This window comes from Passer domesticus, chromosome 10 (genome assembly GCF_036417665.1).
Source record: "Passer domesticus isolate bPasDom1 chromosome 10, bPasDom1.hap1, whole genome shotgun sequence".
NCBI lineage: Eukaryota > Metazoa > Chordata > Aves > Passeriformes > Passeridae > Passer > Passer domesticus.
The window spans coordinates 38845540-38863450 of NC_087483.1; the positions used below are offsets into that span (position 1 = coordinate 38845540).

The 17911-nt window shown below is 39.7% G+C and overlaps 1 protein-coding gene across 5 annotated transcripts in view; it reads right to left on the reverse strand.

The window, feature by feature from the left end:
- The window catches only part of LRP1B (LDL receptor related protein 1B), a 622229-nt gene that overhangs the window by 446886 nt on the left and 157432 nt on the right, over positions 1-17911 (reverse strand). For all 5 annotated transcript variants that reach the window (XM_064435270.1, XM_064435269.1, XM_064435266.1 and 2 more), the window contains exon 2: positions 15902-16027. In XM_064435270.1, the coding sequence (XP_064291340.1) occupies positions 15902-16027 (126 nt within the window). The remainder of the gene's footprint in view (positions 1-15901; positions 16028-17911) is intronic.

A 17911-nucleotide genomic window follows, 5' to 3' on the forward strand; every position in this document is an offset into this window, starting at 1 on the left:
CAGGGGATGTTAATGTATTTCCATGCCATGCTGCATTTGTTTTTATAGCCAGGACTCCTTACTTAATATAGCTGATACCTTCTTTGAGGCTGAGACATCTTAATGAGCTCAGCACAACCATGCACGGAGGCCACACCAAAGATCACTGCCTCGCGAGCACTTTGCTGGGGAGGGCATGGATCACTTTGCAAATACTACTGCTGGCTGCAGACTAACTAATGCAGCTCTAACAAGCTAAAAACATCCTGCTATAACCAATCTGTCATTACAAATAAGTGACAATAAAGTGGGCACACGGGCAGTGTGTGTGCCGAGGCCGTTGCACAGCGATGGGAATTATGTTTGGTACTTGGCATGGAGGGTTTTGCATACACTCTTTATTCTGGTAATTTCAGTTAATAAAAGAGATCTCACTGTCAACCTGATGCATTATAAGGCAAAATCCTTTCAGCACCCGAGGTTCATTAAATGGTAGCACTAACAAGGCTGTGCCTGAGAGGAATCCTGCCCACCTGTGTGCCCTGGAGCAGCAGCACCCCGGGCACACCCTGTGATCTCAGCCTTTCAAAGATCACACAGTGCCGGGCTAGGGGCATGCCAGGTGAGCCCTGCTCTGCTGACCTGCAGGGCTACAGGTGCACCACGCACAGATCTTTGATCAGGACAGCGAGATGCTCTCCCTGAGGGATGGGGCTCAGTCCCAGCCCAGCAGGGCAGCAGGAGATGTGCTGTGAGGTTTAACTGAACCCTGCACTCTGCAGCTCCAGGAGCGGGGCTCCTTACACGGGTAGAATTGTCATAGGAACATGCAAACACACATTAATGACAAGGCTCTTCCACACTGTTCTAAGAGAAAGAAACCTTTAAATTCAAACATAACTAAAAGTACATCCAATGAAGCGCTGCTCTGCACAGCCACAAAAAGATAAACAGAGATCAAAACCAAAAGAGACATCCCAACAGATACCCATATTAAATCCACCTTAAATCCAACACCTCCTCCTGCCCTCAGTAACTTTTCACATTGATTTTCCAACTATTAGGAGTTTTGCAGTAAAAAAAAAAACCCTTTCAGTGAGGGTCTTACATGAAAGGAGTCAAAACCTTCTGATGTTCAAGACCAGCTTGGACAGGGCTTGGAGTAACCTGGTCTAGTGGAAAGTGTCCCTGCCCATGGCAGGAGACTGGAATTACATGACTTTTAAGGTCCCTTCCAACACAAACCATTCTATACTCCTATGAAACATGGATTTCTTTTCAAAAAAATGGAAATTTGAGGTAATTATGGGTGCTGCATCACTGTCTTTTCCTCACAATACATTCCTCAGGTACAATTTTACATGTCTCTTAGCTTTCTTCTCCACAATGGAAAAGAAACATTTCCCTTGACTGTGCATGAAGTTTGTCAGCTCTTTACTGTCATATAAAAAATCAAGCTGAAAAAAGTAAAATCTCCCTAAAGAATCTCACAGTAATTTTTTATACACTCAAAATTATAAGCCTGCTGGCAGCTAAAATGTAGCCACAAATGCAGCTGAGTCACAGAAAAAAAACAGAATAAACACACCGTGATTTATAGCTTTATGATTTACCCCAGAAAAGCCACCGGGCTGTCTGGATGACTGCAATTTTCTCTTCCTTTCTCCACTTGGATTGCTCCCAATTAGAGCAAACTATTTTAAGGCCTTTGAAAACAAATCCTTTAAAAAACAAAAAAAAAAAAATACCTCCCCCCCCCCCAAAAAAAAAACAAAAAACAAACAAACAAAAAAAAACCACAAAAAACCCCAAACCCAAAAAAAACCCCAAAAAAACCCCAAAAAAAACCCAAAAAAAAACCCCAAAAAACACCTGTACGATATAGACAGGACAAGATAAAGCTGTTTGACTGTAAGAAAAGGAGCTGAAAAGTGCTCAGTGATGGGGCAGTGACTCAGGAGTGCCAGGCTCTGTGAGCTGTCCCTGCCTGGCAGCAGCACTTCATAATCCAGGCTCAGGTGTGAAGGCTGCTCCACTCTCACTGACCTGTGTAGGCTGTGAGAAGCCTTGAAAACTGCTCAGATCCTGCAGCTCCTCCATCTCCAGCCCGCCACGGGCTCCTGCTGAGCCATTTGTCCTGCTCAGCCCCAGGAGGGTTTTCCAAGGGGCAGCAGCAGCAGATCCCTGCAGCAGCAGCAGCTGTGCTCCCCGCTCCTGCCTGTGGCTGCATTATGGATGCTGGAGGTGTAACCACGGCCTGCTCTCATCTTTCTGGGTGCTGCTCCTGACAGCAGCATGCCAAGAAACAGAGCCCAGGCCTTAAAGGTCAAGGAATATAATATGCATCATTTCAACCTATCATCAGCTCAAAAAAAAGCACCAACCACCGAGCCTCTTATTCTTTAAGCTTGGATTAGTCAAAGCTGACCTTCTTCTGGCTTATTAAGAAACATTTATCTATTTCATGTTTCCAGTTCTTGTAGGAAAATACAAAATGTTAAAAAAAGTTTAAATCCATATACATGCCGAACCAATTAACACCACACTTCACAGAAACATTAAATTAGCCAAGTCCTTCTTCCAGCATCCCTTTCTGTGGCAGACTAAAGAACAGGGCTGTGAAATGGCTTCTTTTAATATTCTTGCTCATCTGCACCATCACTGTGAGCTGTGCTGGTAAACAAGGAAAGGAACAGTCCTGAGGCAGCCCTGTGCCCAAGCCCAGCACAGGACTGTGCTCTCTCCTTCACCAGCAGAATGGAAATCAAAAATGGTCCCATCTTCCCCACAGCCCTGCACCCTACCTTGCATATACATGAATTCACTCTCCCTCTAGCTAACTCCCATTCTTCCTGCTTTGGTGACTTGACCCCAACAACCCAATCTGAAAACTGGAGGAGAAATTCCCTTTTATCTAAAAAAACCCCAAAAAACAAAAAAACAAACAAACAAACAAAAAATCAGTAGCAATTTGGGGATATTCAGCAGTGTGGAGAGGGTACTATATAATACTTCCTGTCAACAACAGCAGATGTGTTTCTAGTAGAAACAATTGGCTGGATATTTATTTATTTATTGACATTTAGGATGACTGAACATTATCTTTTGATATTAATAATAATTTATACAATTTGCTATCTGAGTGAAGATGAAGGACCTTCCCTGACCCTTTTTAGAGGTATCAGCAGTGTTTATTGATAGGTTGGAATCCTGAATATGATTATGGAATATGGATATGTGGAATATGAAACACCAGCTGAATTAATATGGCCCAACAACAACTAAACAGTAGCAAAAGCTGCTGGTTCAGATCAGCATAAAACACTTTCAGAAAGGAAATAAGCGCACAGCTAAATCTGTACCAAATTATCAATTTATAACAACTTAAACCCTCAATGCATCAACTATTCCTGCAGAATATATTCCTAAACTCCTGCTCCAGGCTCTATAAAATGCTTCCAGTGAATGCAGGATTTTTCTCTGTCACACAGCCTTGGGCCAGTTCTGGACAGGTAATTCACAACAGCCTGTTCCTCTGGCCTGGGCACAGCAAGCACGGCTGAAAGGCCAGAGAAAATAACTTCAAGGACCAGCATTTAATGCACAGGGACAGAGGAGGAACTGTTCATCACTTAAATTGTTCCAAAACCCATCCTGCTCCTTAGGCTGGACACAGTGGCTTGCTCATACAGAGCAAATTTAAAGATCAGGGTTCTTGACATGGTAGATTAGGCTCTCCTTCCACGCATTTTGCTTGCTGTGTAATTTGATCGTTAACAATCTTTGTGCCACTTCCAGATAAGAATGTATTTAATGTCTGTTAAAGGCAGCATTTTTTCTCCTGAAATAAAGAACCTTTTCAGGTGATTTTTTAAAGCACAAAAAACTTCTTGCTGCTAGTATCAGTAATGTATTAATTATTTAACTGAAATAAATGCATCTGTTAATGTGTTTAATTAAGCATACAAAGCTCTTTATTTGATGTTATTTGTATTGAAAATTTCCTGTTTTCCCTGAAGTATTTATTATCCGAGGCATGATTTTTCTAATCTTAGACATACTCTGGGACTGAAGTACTATTTTATATCAGCATTTCTCAGCTGCTTTTATCATGAATAAATATATTACAAACCATGTTAATGAGCTGTTTAGCATTCATATATTAGACTTTTCCTCATTTTATATGGAAATACCACTATAAAAATTCTAAGAATACTAGTTTTATGTGCACGATAATGATGAGATTCAAAGCAAATAAGGAGGAGAAAATCTGTGGTGGCAGTGAATATGAAATGGATTAGTGCATCGTCAATGTGCTTTACATTGGTATAAAATTATTAAGCATGTAATTAAGTAGGATCAATGGTATTGTTTGTTTTAGGGGTAATGTTTTAGCTATTTTAGATGTGTCATCTTTAAGAATTTAATTTCACACTTAATGATCTTCTTTGTAATTTCCTCCTCCTGCCACGAAGTCACACAGTCAGGGTAGGCACGACATCCACTGCAGATCAAGGAGTGACTTGGGTGGAAGGCCAGGCCAAAGCCACCGTGAAGGAAGGTGAGAACAAGGCAAAAGAATAATTTTGTAAATACAAAGGTAGTTCATTTCAAGTGATCTTATTCATCAGGCACATTCAAATCCCTGGGATTGTTAGCAGGAAAGAGGTTTTATGGTTACTTGCAGAATCTGCAGCTTTGACCTGGCTGACCTCGGAGATGTCTCCAGTGCAGCCAAAAAGAAATGAGACTTGGTGTTAGAGGAGCCTAATGAGTCAAACCACAGCCTTCAGCACACTGACATCTGCAAGCAAAAATTAAAAAAAAAATAAAAAATCCCAAAACCCAGCTTTGGGCAAAGAGGAACAAAAGAGAGAAGATTATTCTCTGTCTTGGACAGAGAACTTACTACTGGTCACTGAACAAAAACCCAATGTGAAAACAAGGCTGCTACTAAACTGAATTGTCTCATTTCAAACTTGGAATTCCAAATCAGTGGAACAAAGCCTTTGTTATTATGGAAAACACAGTGTCTGAACATGTTCCCTTATGAATTTTACATGCTGGACAAAGCAGATGCTGATGCTGTGGCCGCAGCTCATATCCTCCTGCATTTGACTTGCAAGGGACTGACAGCAGAGCCAGGGACTGAAAAGGGTTAGGAAGGTGGAGACAAATCCATTGAAAGGCAAAATAGCAATAGCTGCTATTTTTTTTCTATGAAAATACAGTCAGATTTCAGTAGAGAATAATGTGTTTTTTACTTTGTTATTGAACCAAACAGGTGTTATACTACATAACAGCTCTTTTCATAGCAGAGCAGGCATCCATTATTTATGCTATTCATTATTTGTACCTGGGTTTTGCTACCTGAGCTCATTGGCTTCAGGTTACACAGCACACTTTAAAGGAAGCCACGTCTTGCAAAAAGAAAACCACCTTAGACAACTTTAGTCTAAATAGTTTTTAAAAAATGCCTCAAAGATCAATAGCCTGGTGTAGAAGCAGAGCAAAAAAAATAGGAATGAGTTAGAAAATGCCATCCCAATATTCTCCACAGCCTGAGCACAAGGGCAGCAAGAGACACTTCTAGCAGCCCTGGCCTATTTATGAATGCTTAACAAGTGAAGGAAGAAGAAAAACTTCAGAGCTAATTTTATTATACTATGAAAAAATAGGTTTCTCCCCTCACTCCTAGATTTTGTTACAACAGTTAAATAATGAAAAGTAAGTTTGCCACATCTTTAGTGTGAAGTAACTCATGTTATTCTACATCTACCATTAACAGCTATACCTGTGCCTTTAATGAGGTTATAAATGACAGATGGTAAAAATTAATTTAGCATTCTCTGTGAGGAAGTATAAACACAAACTTGTGCCCAGTCCTATAAATGGCTGCTCTCATGAGTCAAACTAACTTGAAATCACCTCATAGTGGGCATATTCCAAGTTTTACAAACAGTTTAAGTCCCAGTTCTGAGGGCACAGCTCACAGTCCTCCAAAGTGGTTGCACATGCATGCCAATGCATCTTTGAATAATGTGACACAAAGGTGTTTAGCAATACAGGCTTGAAAATGTTTCCTCTGACACAGCTAAATTTCCCCCAGAACTACCTGGACATGAGTAAGAGCTGCTAAAACATGGACTCTCTGTATTAGATCTGTACATCTGTAAGTTAACATAAGGAATAAAATGCTTATTAAACCTCAATTTGTTTGAAATTATTTTTTATCTTTTCCTTTTCTGCTTTATTAAGTTCCACTCCTCTGTCATATTTATACACTCCTCTTTGTGAGCAGAGGTTTTGGTCTTGCACTCTTTCTTCATCTATGGCAAAGTGCCCTCTTTGCTGACTAAAATTACTGTGCATGTCATCACTAAAAACATATATAAACTCTTACTTTAAATCAGAGCCCTATTTTCAAAAAAAGCAATTTTACTTTTCTTCCAGAAATTCATCTGCTTGCTAATGAGAGTTGTGTTCATGGGTAATTTCGAAGGAGAAGAAGAATGATTATTACCCTGGCAATTTCAAGTGACAAATAAGAAATCCATCCAGCCTCTATTTAAGTCCATGACATTTCTCCCAGTGTAGGATCTACAGGCCAGATGCATCATTATAATTATAAACATTTCTAATGAGCCTCAGTGCAATTGGGTGAAGTAGCATCACCTCAGATAAAAAGCTTTCAACAAGCCATTTCATACCCAAGATTGCTGTAATTTCTAAATCCCTGTGTTATCAAAAATTACCTTTTGATGTCACCAGAGCCAAGAAGGGGTTTGATGATGCTATATTCTTATGTTTTCTCCTAAATATGTTTCTACATTTTGTCAATGTCTATTGATTAGACATTGCTGTGATACAGCAATTTCTCCACTTCCCTTATACCAGAGCTATTCCTGGCAGAGAAAGCCTAAATGACAGCCTAAAAATCAGCACCCTCACAATCAGCTCTGGGATTTGGCTGAATTACCCTGCAAAAGGTGCATTCCTCATTTGCCAAAATATTCTCTTTTCCTGATGCTGACTCTTGAACAACAGCAGCATCACAGGGCAGCAAGGCACACAGGACTGTTAATGGGAAGGTAAAAACTGAGACAGAAAATGAAAGAGTAGGTTTGGGTATCAGCAAAGTTCATGAGACCTATGAGAGGGAAAAGAGATCCTGTGGATAATGATGAGAGAGAAAAAAATAAAGGAACATGGAAAATGAAAAATAGTTTTCATAGCAGTTTTAATAGTTTGTCAGCAGAACTAAGCAAAAAGCAAGAAAAGTGTGAAAGTAATGAATAAAGCAACAGCAAGGATTAGGGAGAAACAAAATACTGAGTGAAAATGCAGTGCTACAGTGAAAGGGCTCAACTGATGTACAGAAGGCCTTGAGAGATTGCAAGAACATAAATATGAAAGAGGAGAAAAGAAAATAAAAAAATAAAACTGTTGTTAAAGAGAATGCAAATTAAATGGATTGTAAATAAATGTGCATAGAAATGGGGACCAAAATATCATAAAGGGTTTCTAAAAGAAGCCAAACAAACCTCCCACACTGTAACCTCACATCTCTGGTCCCTGACTTGCCCAATGACCAGTCCTGGCCCTTTTGGGGGCATTTTCTGCCCCAGTGCATCTCAGAGGTGCAGTGCTTTGATCCACAGAGCTCCTGTTTAGCTCGGAGACAGACACATCCCTCCTGTGAAAGCAGAGAGCACAGCCCCTGTACCTGACAGAGTGCCCACACTCAAACCATGCCTCACACTGAAACAAGCGTCTTACTCGTGGCCAAATGCTGTCAAGAAGGTCAATTCTTAGAAAGAAAAACTAAAGCCATGAGGCTCAGCTTAACAGCCAGCACAATCTCAGGAAAGACAAACCGTGCCACGTCTTTCCATCTCTTCTCTCCCCATGGGCAATTCATTTTTAGGGTTTTTTTGGGGGGTATAATTTATAGCTTAGCTATGAAAATAAAATTGTTTTGGGTTAAAAAACTTAAAAACAAAGTCTTCCTCAAAGTATGAATTAATTTTATAGGTTTTTCAAAAGATTGATCTTTTAATTTTCTCGTCTTATGAGCATATATCACATTAGGTCTGCTTCTGTGTAGGAATTGCAATTTTAGCAAGCAATTAATCCATAAATGAGCTGTTTCAGAGTTTTAGGTATTGGGTATCACCCTTCAAAGGCTCTGTGCTGGCCTTGGATTACATCTCCATGTTTCCACAGACCTCAAAAGAAGCTCATTTTGCTGGCAGTCATTTAATTGAATTCCCCATAAATCACTTTGGAAAAATCATGCTCAGGATAATCAGGCACAGGCAAGAAAAAGGAGGTAGTATTTCTAATAACTGTGTCACTGAGAGATACAATGACCTTTACATCCTTCAACACTGAACTTCTTGTTGCTTACTTTATTCCAAAGGAAAATGCACAGCCATGGAAATTACACTTATTTGATCCTGGACCTCTTGCCAGGGCTGCCGAGTTCCTGTGCAATAACAGGTCCATGATTCCCCACCATGTAGTTCTTATCTTTGACACAGAGTAGGAAAGTTGTGGTTCTGACATCATCAAGCCCCCAAATTCATAATTAAAGGTTTTGAATATTTTTCACCATGTGCAAAAGCAAAATGAAATCTAATTTTATGCATTACACTGCATTTTGGGTACTCAGATGGTGACAAACTCAAGCACTTTGTTGAATAGAAGTGAAAATCTTGTAAAAGGTTATTCTCTTACTATGCACTGAAAGCATTTAAAGAACAAAGGAACTCTTCTTTCTTAAACTTTTTGTGCACCATATAAATCTTCTGCTATATATTTGCAAGGAAAAAATCATTCCTAGCACACCAGAAATGAGCTCACCTTACCAAAACCATTTCACTACAATAAGAGTTAATGTAACAGTTTATATTTGCAAGGTATAAATAACTGTCTAAATATCTGCATATGTAACACACCAGCTTTGGAATGATAATAAAATTCAAAGTCTTCAACTATTTTTTAAGGTAATTATATTTGGCTAGAACAGGTTTGAGTGTTTGGATGACGTAAAGGACAATGTTAAAGAACTTTCAGACTGGAAACCAAACTGAAATGAATACACAGAATAGAAAATAAAGTAGGAAGAAATAAAACCAACAAAGCACAAAATGTAACTGAGCATTTTTAGTCTTTAAAATGCTTTAAAGAAAATTAGCAGAAGCAAGTAATTCTATTCCCTGCCAAATTCCAATGTATACCCGAGTGTAGCAGGACTTATTATTATTTAAGAAAAAAATGCTTTTTGTTCAGAAAGCTGAAATTGTAGCCCCTTGCTTAATGAAGCTGCTGGGGGCTAGGCTGCTGTTGAGCCTTTTAGAGCTCAGGCAGCAGAGCCTGACTCACCAGGAATGAGAATCTCTACATTTCTGACTCAAGTTGCACAGACTCACACACCTTGTTCTTCCAAGATCCTTATGTTCAATCTGATGTAAATTTTAGTTCCCATGGTGTTACCTGACACTATCTAATCCCACCAAGTATTTAAAGCCACTCCTCCTGAAAAAAGTGAATAAACTACTTTATGTAGAGAAGGCAAATGTTGTATCCCAAGATGGGACAATGCGCTCATGCTTCAGAAGTAGCATTAGACCCCACTGGGAAATTATAAAATGGAATTGCCTCTAAATGTTCTCCGGAGCCTCAACAGCTCTGCCTATATGCTGGCTGTGGCAGGAAGTAAATGTAAAAGCATCAAAGTTATCCCCTGGCCCCAGGCAAGTGCTCCCCAGCAGCCAAAGATGGGGAGCCCAGAGGGAAAAGGAGCAGCATCAGTGGAGAGAAAGGCAGGAACATCCTCCAGGAATGATCCCCCTTTGGATGACAACTGGGCATCATCAAGAGCAGCCCAAGCACCCCAGTGGAACAGGCTGAGCTCCTCCACACTGATGGCAGTGCAGGATTTGTCTCACTGGGGTGCTTTGGGTAACCTTCCCAAAGGGCTTAGAGGGCACCATGGACACCCATTCTTTCCAGGCTGTTTGCTCTAATACCCTCAGAGCATCAGCCATCCCATCACACCAGCAAAACCACATTTCCTGGAAGGGCTGAGCTCTCTGGTTTTCCAAATGATGCAGTAAGGAGAAAAAAGAGAGGTCAAAAGCTGCAGCCCAGGTCACAGTCACTGAGATATTTTCCAGCAGCAATCTATATGGATAGGATGAAGCCAGCAGCCCTGACAGGCTATGTGCCAGTAAATAAGGCTGTGGCAAAGGCTCCAGACAGAATAAAAGTGCCTTTATAAGTATTTTTTTTACCAGTATTCACCAACCACAGAAGCATTGCCAGGGTAAACTGCAAGAAGAGACTAAATGGGAAATGTGTTTTGTTTCAGGTCTGTAAAAATTGTATCAGGAAAGTTAATATTCCTTCAAAACATTCATCTTGTTCTGTCAGAAACACTTCTCACCAGCTAACATAAAAGCTGGCAATATTGTATTGCTGCATTAAGCATTTAACTTAATTTTACGTAAACTAGCAGCAGTTGGATAAAATCTGTTGACATTTGTCATTTTGCTGTGGTTCATTTCCTACAACAGCTTCAGGAGTTTTACACTACTGATAGGAACAATCCTGATGCAGAGGAAAAAAAGGGAATACCCATTCATCATCTCAAACTGGATTAAATTAATATCTGGCCAGTAACAAGTTCAAATATCTTGCTGAAAAATAGGTGTAAAAAGGTATTTTATATAGCAGATTCCTTGTTCAACAGTAACTACACACACCAAAATTATAGTGAAAACACAAGACCACATTTCCCCCTCAGGTCCAGCATTTCCTTCATTTACCTTTAGCAGCCTCATGGCAGTGCACCTTCAATGTATGCACATTATTTATTGAGCTGGGATTTTCCAAAGATACTAAAGAGTGGTTTGGGATCCCAGCTTCTATTGAATTTCAATGAATCTACTCATAAAAGAATTAGGAGCTTTAGGAAATTTTATCTTTATTGTTTCATACCACAAGAGCAACATTGCATCCAATTATCTTATCCTTTGCTGGTAAAAGAACTACAACAGAGGTACCCAATTAACAATTTTTAAGCTTCTGAAACTAGTCTCCCATAATTAGCATCCAGAGAATGAAAGACACACTTTTAGCAACCAAAGTGAGACTCAAGCTTTTTAACAAGGCACTTCTTGTTGCTGCATTTCTTTTGCTCCTCCAACTTCAGTTTAATCATGATTATAGACACTGACATTCCCTAAAATCCCAGAGGAACATAATTATCAGAAATACTTTCAACATGTTACAATAAGGGTACATCTACTCAAACTACCAGAGACAGGGACCATTCAAATTTGATGATTTATTAATGGCAACCAGAATTGCTTCAATGCAGGGCCACAAATAAATTGTGTGGGTGGAAGGTATGCAAACAGTACTTGGATAACATTTAGGAAAGCTCAAATACCAGAGCAACAGTGTCAGGATCACAAACAAAGGGCAGCTGAGGACAATAGGAGACAAGAGTTGCAGTCTGGCTATGAGGAGTGAAATGTTTTCAGGATTTTGTTGCTGCTAAAACAAATGAGCATCAAGAACTTTTGGACTTGGCAGATCCTTTTAGAGTGCTGCTCTGTTAATGGGAGATCTGATATTGTAGGATTTTATTCCCTCTGGGTGGGAATAAAATGGCATTCAAGCAGTATTTGGGGTCATAGATGGCTCTAATGGGAAGCTGTGCTGCTGCAGAGCTCAGCTGCCTGTTCTGCCACAGATGGAAATGAAAGGAGCTCAGGGGAACCTCGTTCCAGACCTCAAGTGTCTCCTCACAGGGCAGCTGTCAGGTACTGTTACAGCATCTTTCTCTTCTATGGCTGAGAGACAACAAACAGCCTTTGCTGGAGCTGCTGCACCCAGCACTACAATACCCAAACATAATCAGTGTGCACAGTTTCAAAAAGAAGCTGCAGGAAATAAGCAACTTCTCTCCTTGCTCCTTTGTTTCACCTCGCCCTAGCAGAATGCATTCTGACAGAGAGGCATTGGCGAGCTGAGATTTGAAAACAACATGCAAGCCAGATGAGTTCTGAAGCTGCAAACACACAGAAAAAGCCTTAAGTACTAAATGGAAGGAGTAATTTGCCAATGCACCTTTCAGATCTCAGCACTGTTAGGAAGAGGCTGAGGAGAAAAGCAGGTAATAGCACATCACATCAAATACTTGTCTGCTTTCAGAAACCACAGTATTCCTCAGGCATGGCTTCCTTAGGATGAATATGTTATTGAGAGGTACAATTGTGGAATACAAAAGACACAGGTAAAATACATGTTAAACTGGATCTTTAAGAGACAAAAAAATTAGTGAAGTTGTCTACTTACAGTTGCTGAGACAGGCAAATACTTATAGCTTAAGACCAACACAAGTGGCAAGAATGGTAAAATAAACTAAAAAGTCCAATGAAAACACCAAAAAGAAAAGAAACAACCAAAAAGCCCCGCAAAAAACCACTAAAACCATCCCCAAGGAAATGAGTATTGCATTGATGTTTTTAAGTGGTAACTGCACACAGTAGTGGAGTCAGTTGATGATACAAATATACAAATTGTTGTCAATATTATGTTTTTTAACTCAATGCTTTTCAACAATGGATTTGAGTTTTGTAATTGTCCCACCAAAATCATGTGTCAGGTGAGTCTGCAGCCAGACATTTTATTTTTCCCTGTAACAGAGCCCTGCCTCTGAACATTTGCATCAACCTCCAGACTCACTCACAGCTATCTGTAAAAGCCAAACTGTCTGGCCAGATTCTGGGCTCTCTGATAAAGTTCTATTGATTTTGAGTGAGCTTGCTGATTTAGCCTACTGAAGAACCCAGCATCATCTGATTAGGTTGAGTAAATTGATTTTTGAATCCTGACTATTTGCAAAAAACCCATGAACAACTGAGATACCACCCAAGAAGGTGTAAAAATTACTTGGTCAAGAATTTTATTAATAATTTTTTTTTTTTAATCAATTTTTTCATGAACAACTCTGGAACAGAAAAGCAACAGAATTTGTTCACTAAATTATTCATTATAAGTTACTGAGGTACCTTGGTACTGTAAAAAACATCTTCAGAGAGCAAAAAGAACTATGGCTGCTAAGAAATGGGAGAGAACATGAGTGTAGGTGCTGTAGGAGTTCACTTATGATTTTACCAAGCTGTTTGTGAGACCATTTAGAGGAAGGTGGGAAGTAGAAGGGGAACAGACTGGTGCTGGAAGCTTTCTGCTGACTGAAAAGAACACACAGGCACAGCCAGGACACCCAGCACACCCCTGACAGCTCCAGGAAGTTGTGCCTGCACAGAGCCCTGCCAAAGCCTTTTCCAACAGACACTGAATTCAACAACAAATAAGGATGCCACCATTTCCCCCTTTTCTGTCCCGTGCCAGATCTCCTTACAAACAATAATAACTTACTAGATTGTAGGATTTCAGGTAGGTTCCTAAGGGAATTAGTTGATACAGGCATATAATGTGTGCTTGTACAACCAAATAACTTTCAGGTTCCATTGTAAAACTTGGTTGAAATGCTATCAGGAGACTGCCCACAAAGATATTTAGTTCCTGGATATTTTCTGTAAATAGATGCTTGAGTGATGAGACTAATAAGACTTCTCATATTCTCACCATGGGAAAAGCTGCAGCTTGAGACTTTCTCTCCTTTTCTGTACTTTAAATCCCCACAGGACAGAAGTTAAGAACTTCCACTTGCAGAAAAAGCTTTGATCAATACCTGCACATTATTAGAACCCAGAAAACCCTATTACTAGGCACAAATCCACAGAAAATCAATCAAAATCCATTTGTATACAGCTATAGGAACAACTAGCAATATCTGTCAGGCAACACCAAATAATTCATCATATGCAAGTCAAAAAAGAGCTGACAAATTCATCTAAAACAAACAGACACATGACTCTGTGCACAAAAACTGAATGTGCTGTGTCCCTGGCATTAGCACCAAGGATCAAACATATCATAAGAATATTTTTGATGCAATTTATAAGTTTCTACAGATACCGCGGTGCAAAGTATCAGCACCAAAAAAAAAAATTCAGAAGCATTGTATTAATTTTTAATGAGAAACAACTTACCTGATGAAGCCAGACTAGGCACACATATTTCAACAATTTGACAAAAAATTGGGCTGACTAAAAAATACAGGACCATCCAGTGCAAAACAAAATTGTGAGCAATTATGTAACAGAGTTTCACCCAATGCCCCAGCGCTGTCACTTGGTTCTCACTCAGCGCTGGGCTGAGTTACACTGAGAGGGTGAGAGAGGGCAGCAGACCTAAGGCAATTATTGTCTCTCACACCCAGCAGCTCCTCAGCAAAGGGCCATGGAAAGTGCAAAAGAATAAAGAACACCTTCCTTCTCTATAACCAGAAAGGCCACGGTGCTGACTCCTACCTTTGGCTTAGGACAGCCCAAGGAAAACATCTGACACAAACTGTTCACATTTGCAAAGGGAAAGGTCTTTCCAAGAGGACTGTGCTGGTTGATTTTGGGAAAAGTGTGGACTCTCTTTCCCAGTACCTCACCATTTCCTCCAGCCATCAGTAAACTCCAAATGCCAGGTTTTTAATATGCCACAACTTTAAATGGAATTGCTGAATACACATCTCACAAACCATGTGAGGTTCTCAAGAGGAAAACACCTGGGCATCCAGCAGGCTGTTTGGATTTGGAACTACATGGAGTTCAGGAGGCAAGTTAAAAACTCTGTGTGTGACCATTTGTGTGCTCCTATCTCGATATTCATTATTAGAAAAACTTTTACCTGCACATACTAACACCGTGCTTGAAAACACATCGGAGAAGGGAGCAGTCAGCCAGCAGTGCAGTAACAAAATCCCAGCTGTACCCAACACTTCCCACTGCAGGATGTTGTGGCTGAGAATCCCAAAGTGTGTGGAGGGTGGTTAATCAGAGCACCCTCGCCACAGCCCCCGAGGCAATTTTCTGATCAGTAGCAGAGAACAAGCTCTGGAGCAGGAAGGCTGCAATCAGCACTGCAGTGTTTGCCCAGACAGAAATGGCTCCCAGACATCTTAAGCTTCTGTCCTTCATTTTAAAGATTAGACTCCTAAATACTGTCTGATGTTTGATATTTTCTTTTCTTTGAGCAGCAAACTCCATTTCCAGCCTTCCTGATTGTCAGTATTGCTTTGATACAAAATACATGGTTCTTCTCTTACATTAAGTGATTATCCTGGGGATAAAATCAGGAAATTCCCTCATTTTCCTCAGAACACAGGAAACAAGGGAACATTAAGATTTAATAACACCTCATCAGTAGTCTACAAGGCTGATAAGAAAAAAGTCTGTAAGGTTGTTACTCTGGTGTTCAAAAGCTCTTAGCCACATTAAAAACCAAAAAAAACCAAAAAGGTCTTCACTATAATTAAATATGTTTTATTAAAGCTTTCCATCATCTTCCTTTCTTTGTTTATTTCCCCCCTCACAGCTCTCACATAGTCTTTCATTCTTCCCTTTGATGTTTGTATGCTTTTCATATTTGTATTGAAAATATTTTGCACTCTTCCACCCCAGCTCCCCCTAAATGTACCTAGAGGAGCAGATTTTCCTGTGCCTGTCCCCTCTCAGCCCACCCACAGCTCGGGGAGAGCAGAGGGCACACATGCTCCAGTGCCAGTGCTCATGACAGAGTGGCACAAGGACAAAACACCTTCCATTTCATCCATTGCTTCTGTCTCTCACACACACTAAGAATGCAACCTGCTCTCCTCAACAAGAAGATTCATACAGGATTGATAAAACAAAATGGAATCTGTCCTTCCAGTTGTATAGTCAGTGTGACTGAAAATGTTTCAGTTTAAAGAGAGATAAAATAAAAGAGCAGCTCCTCCTTTACTTACAGGTGTCTAAGGACTCATCAGAATCATCAGGACAGTCGGGCTCCCCGTCACACAGCCAGTGCCAGGACACACAAGTGACACCATCGTGGCACAGGAACTCCCCTACGTCACACAAGGGATGCTCTTCTGGAAATGAGAATGGATTAGAGTGAAATGGTTGAAGGTGAAGGGAAAAAAAAATGGCACAATGAAAATCAAAAGTGAAGATGATATGATTCAAAAAGCAAAAAATCAAAGCAAATGATAGGAACAACATGAAGCAATAATTTAGTGGTATCTGATACCCTCACTTAGGGAACTCTAACATCCAGCTGAGGGTGGAGTGGGAGCTGCCCATCACCCTTCCAACATGACAGGAACAACATCACCATGAACTACTTGTATGGAATAAAATTTTAAGAAAATCTGCTTTTTTTCTAAATATTTCACCATGAAGTAAATTTGCTCACTAGATAGAAACCAACAAGCTTTAATAACCTGTTACCAGCAGGGAGGTTCCTGATTCACCTCTCCTGCCACAGAAAATAGTTTTAAATTGTTTCAAGTAATCAAATTTTCAAAGATGTAGTTCTGCAAGTAGTCAAAGTTCTACTTAAATAAACATATCTATTTTCAACTATTTCCTTAGACACCTTTTAATGACCAAATCCTTCCTCCATTTTGAATAAAAATATTTTACAGTTCACATGACAAATTTGCAAAGAAAGAATTTAAAGTCAACACTGGGGCACCTTGAAAACAATGTTTTTTAAAAGAGGGCATTCTGGAAGTTTGGCACACCCACACGATCTGCTGCATTCAACCACCACAGGCTGATGTCCTTGAGATCTAGAGTTAATTAACTCAAGACTATTCCATCATTATTCAATGTAAAACTATTCTAATATTAATTAAAGCTCACAAAACCTCTGTGCAATATATTATATTCATTTTATCAATATATAAATTACAGTAGTGTCTTCCACAAGGTTACATTGCAGATTGCTGGGAAAAGGTTTCCTCATTATTCTTACACTGGCACAAGAGAGAAATAACTTCACTGGAGTCAATACTGCCACAAAGACATAAAACCAAGAATAAAGGAGGAGACAAAACCCAATCCACTCATAGATCTCTCCATTGGCTTAGTTCCTTCAAAAGCCATGGGATGTATTATCACTAAAGGAAAAAAACAACAAGAGTCCTTTACTAGACTAATAATTTAATAATTTCCTGTGTGCAGCTCTTATTTCCGAGGTCAGGTTCTCAACTACTGACATCACTCAATTTTACAACAGGCCAAATGTACAACTATGTAGATATATTTCCTATTTCTTAAAATAACTGTATCCCAACTTCTTTTCAGCCTGCAAGAACGAAAGGATTTTTGTTATATCTTAATTCCTTCCCCTCAACAGCAAAAATGAGCAACTGGATAATTAAGAGTGCAAGTTTACATGGACTGGTTTTGCTTAAAGCTTTCAGGGAGATGATTAAAGGCCCTGCTTTGATAGCACATCTTGAAAAACCATCCTGGAAGTCAGAAAGAGGGAGAGAGTTTGGCAAGTTTTAGCATTTCAAAGATGTAGAGTAGTGTGAGAAACACACAGAAGAACTCTATAATATTTGGTTTTCGAGTATTCTTGAAACCCATGATACATTTCTGCTTTTACTACAAGATGAACTGCAATTTTCTGTGTATTGCACATCTGCTTCTAACAGACCTGGAAATATTAAAACTAGCATTGCCAAACATGTCCACTTATTTATTCAGCTCAGGAATGATTATTCCTCAGAGCAAAAAAATATTGAAAATGCTTTCATTTTTAAGAGTAACAATTTTATTTATTTAGAGAGGTTTCTGAACTGACAGCTAAGTGAAAAATATTACTGAATAAATATAGAAATGTAAAGTTGTGAAAACACTTCCACAGTCAAGGTCACACAAGTGTCTGGCTGTACATGAACCTCCCCAAATATCTCCATGTCCAGCACCTGTGGAACAGAAATCTTGTCTGAAACAAAACCTGG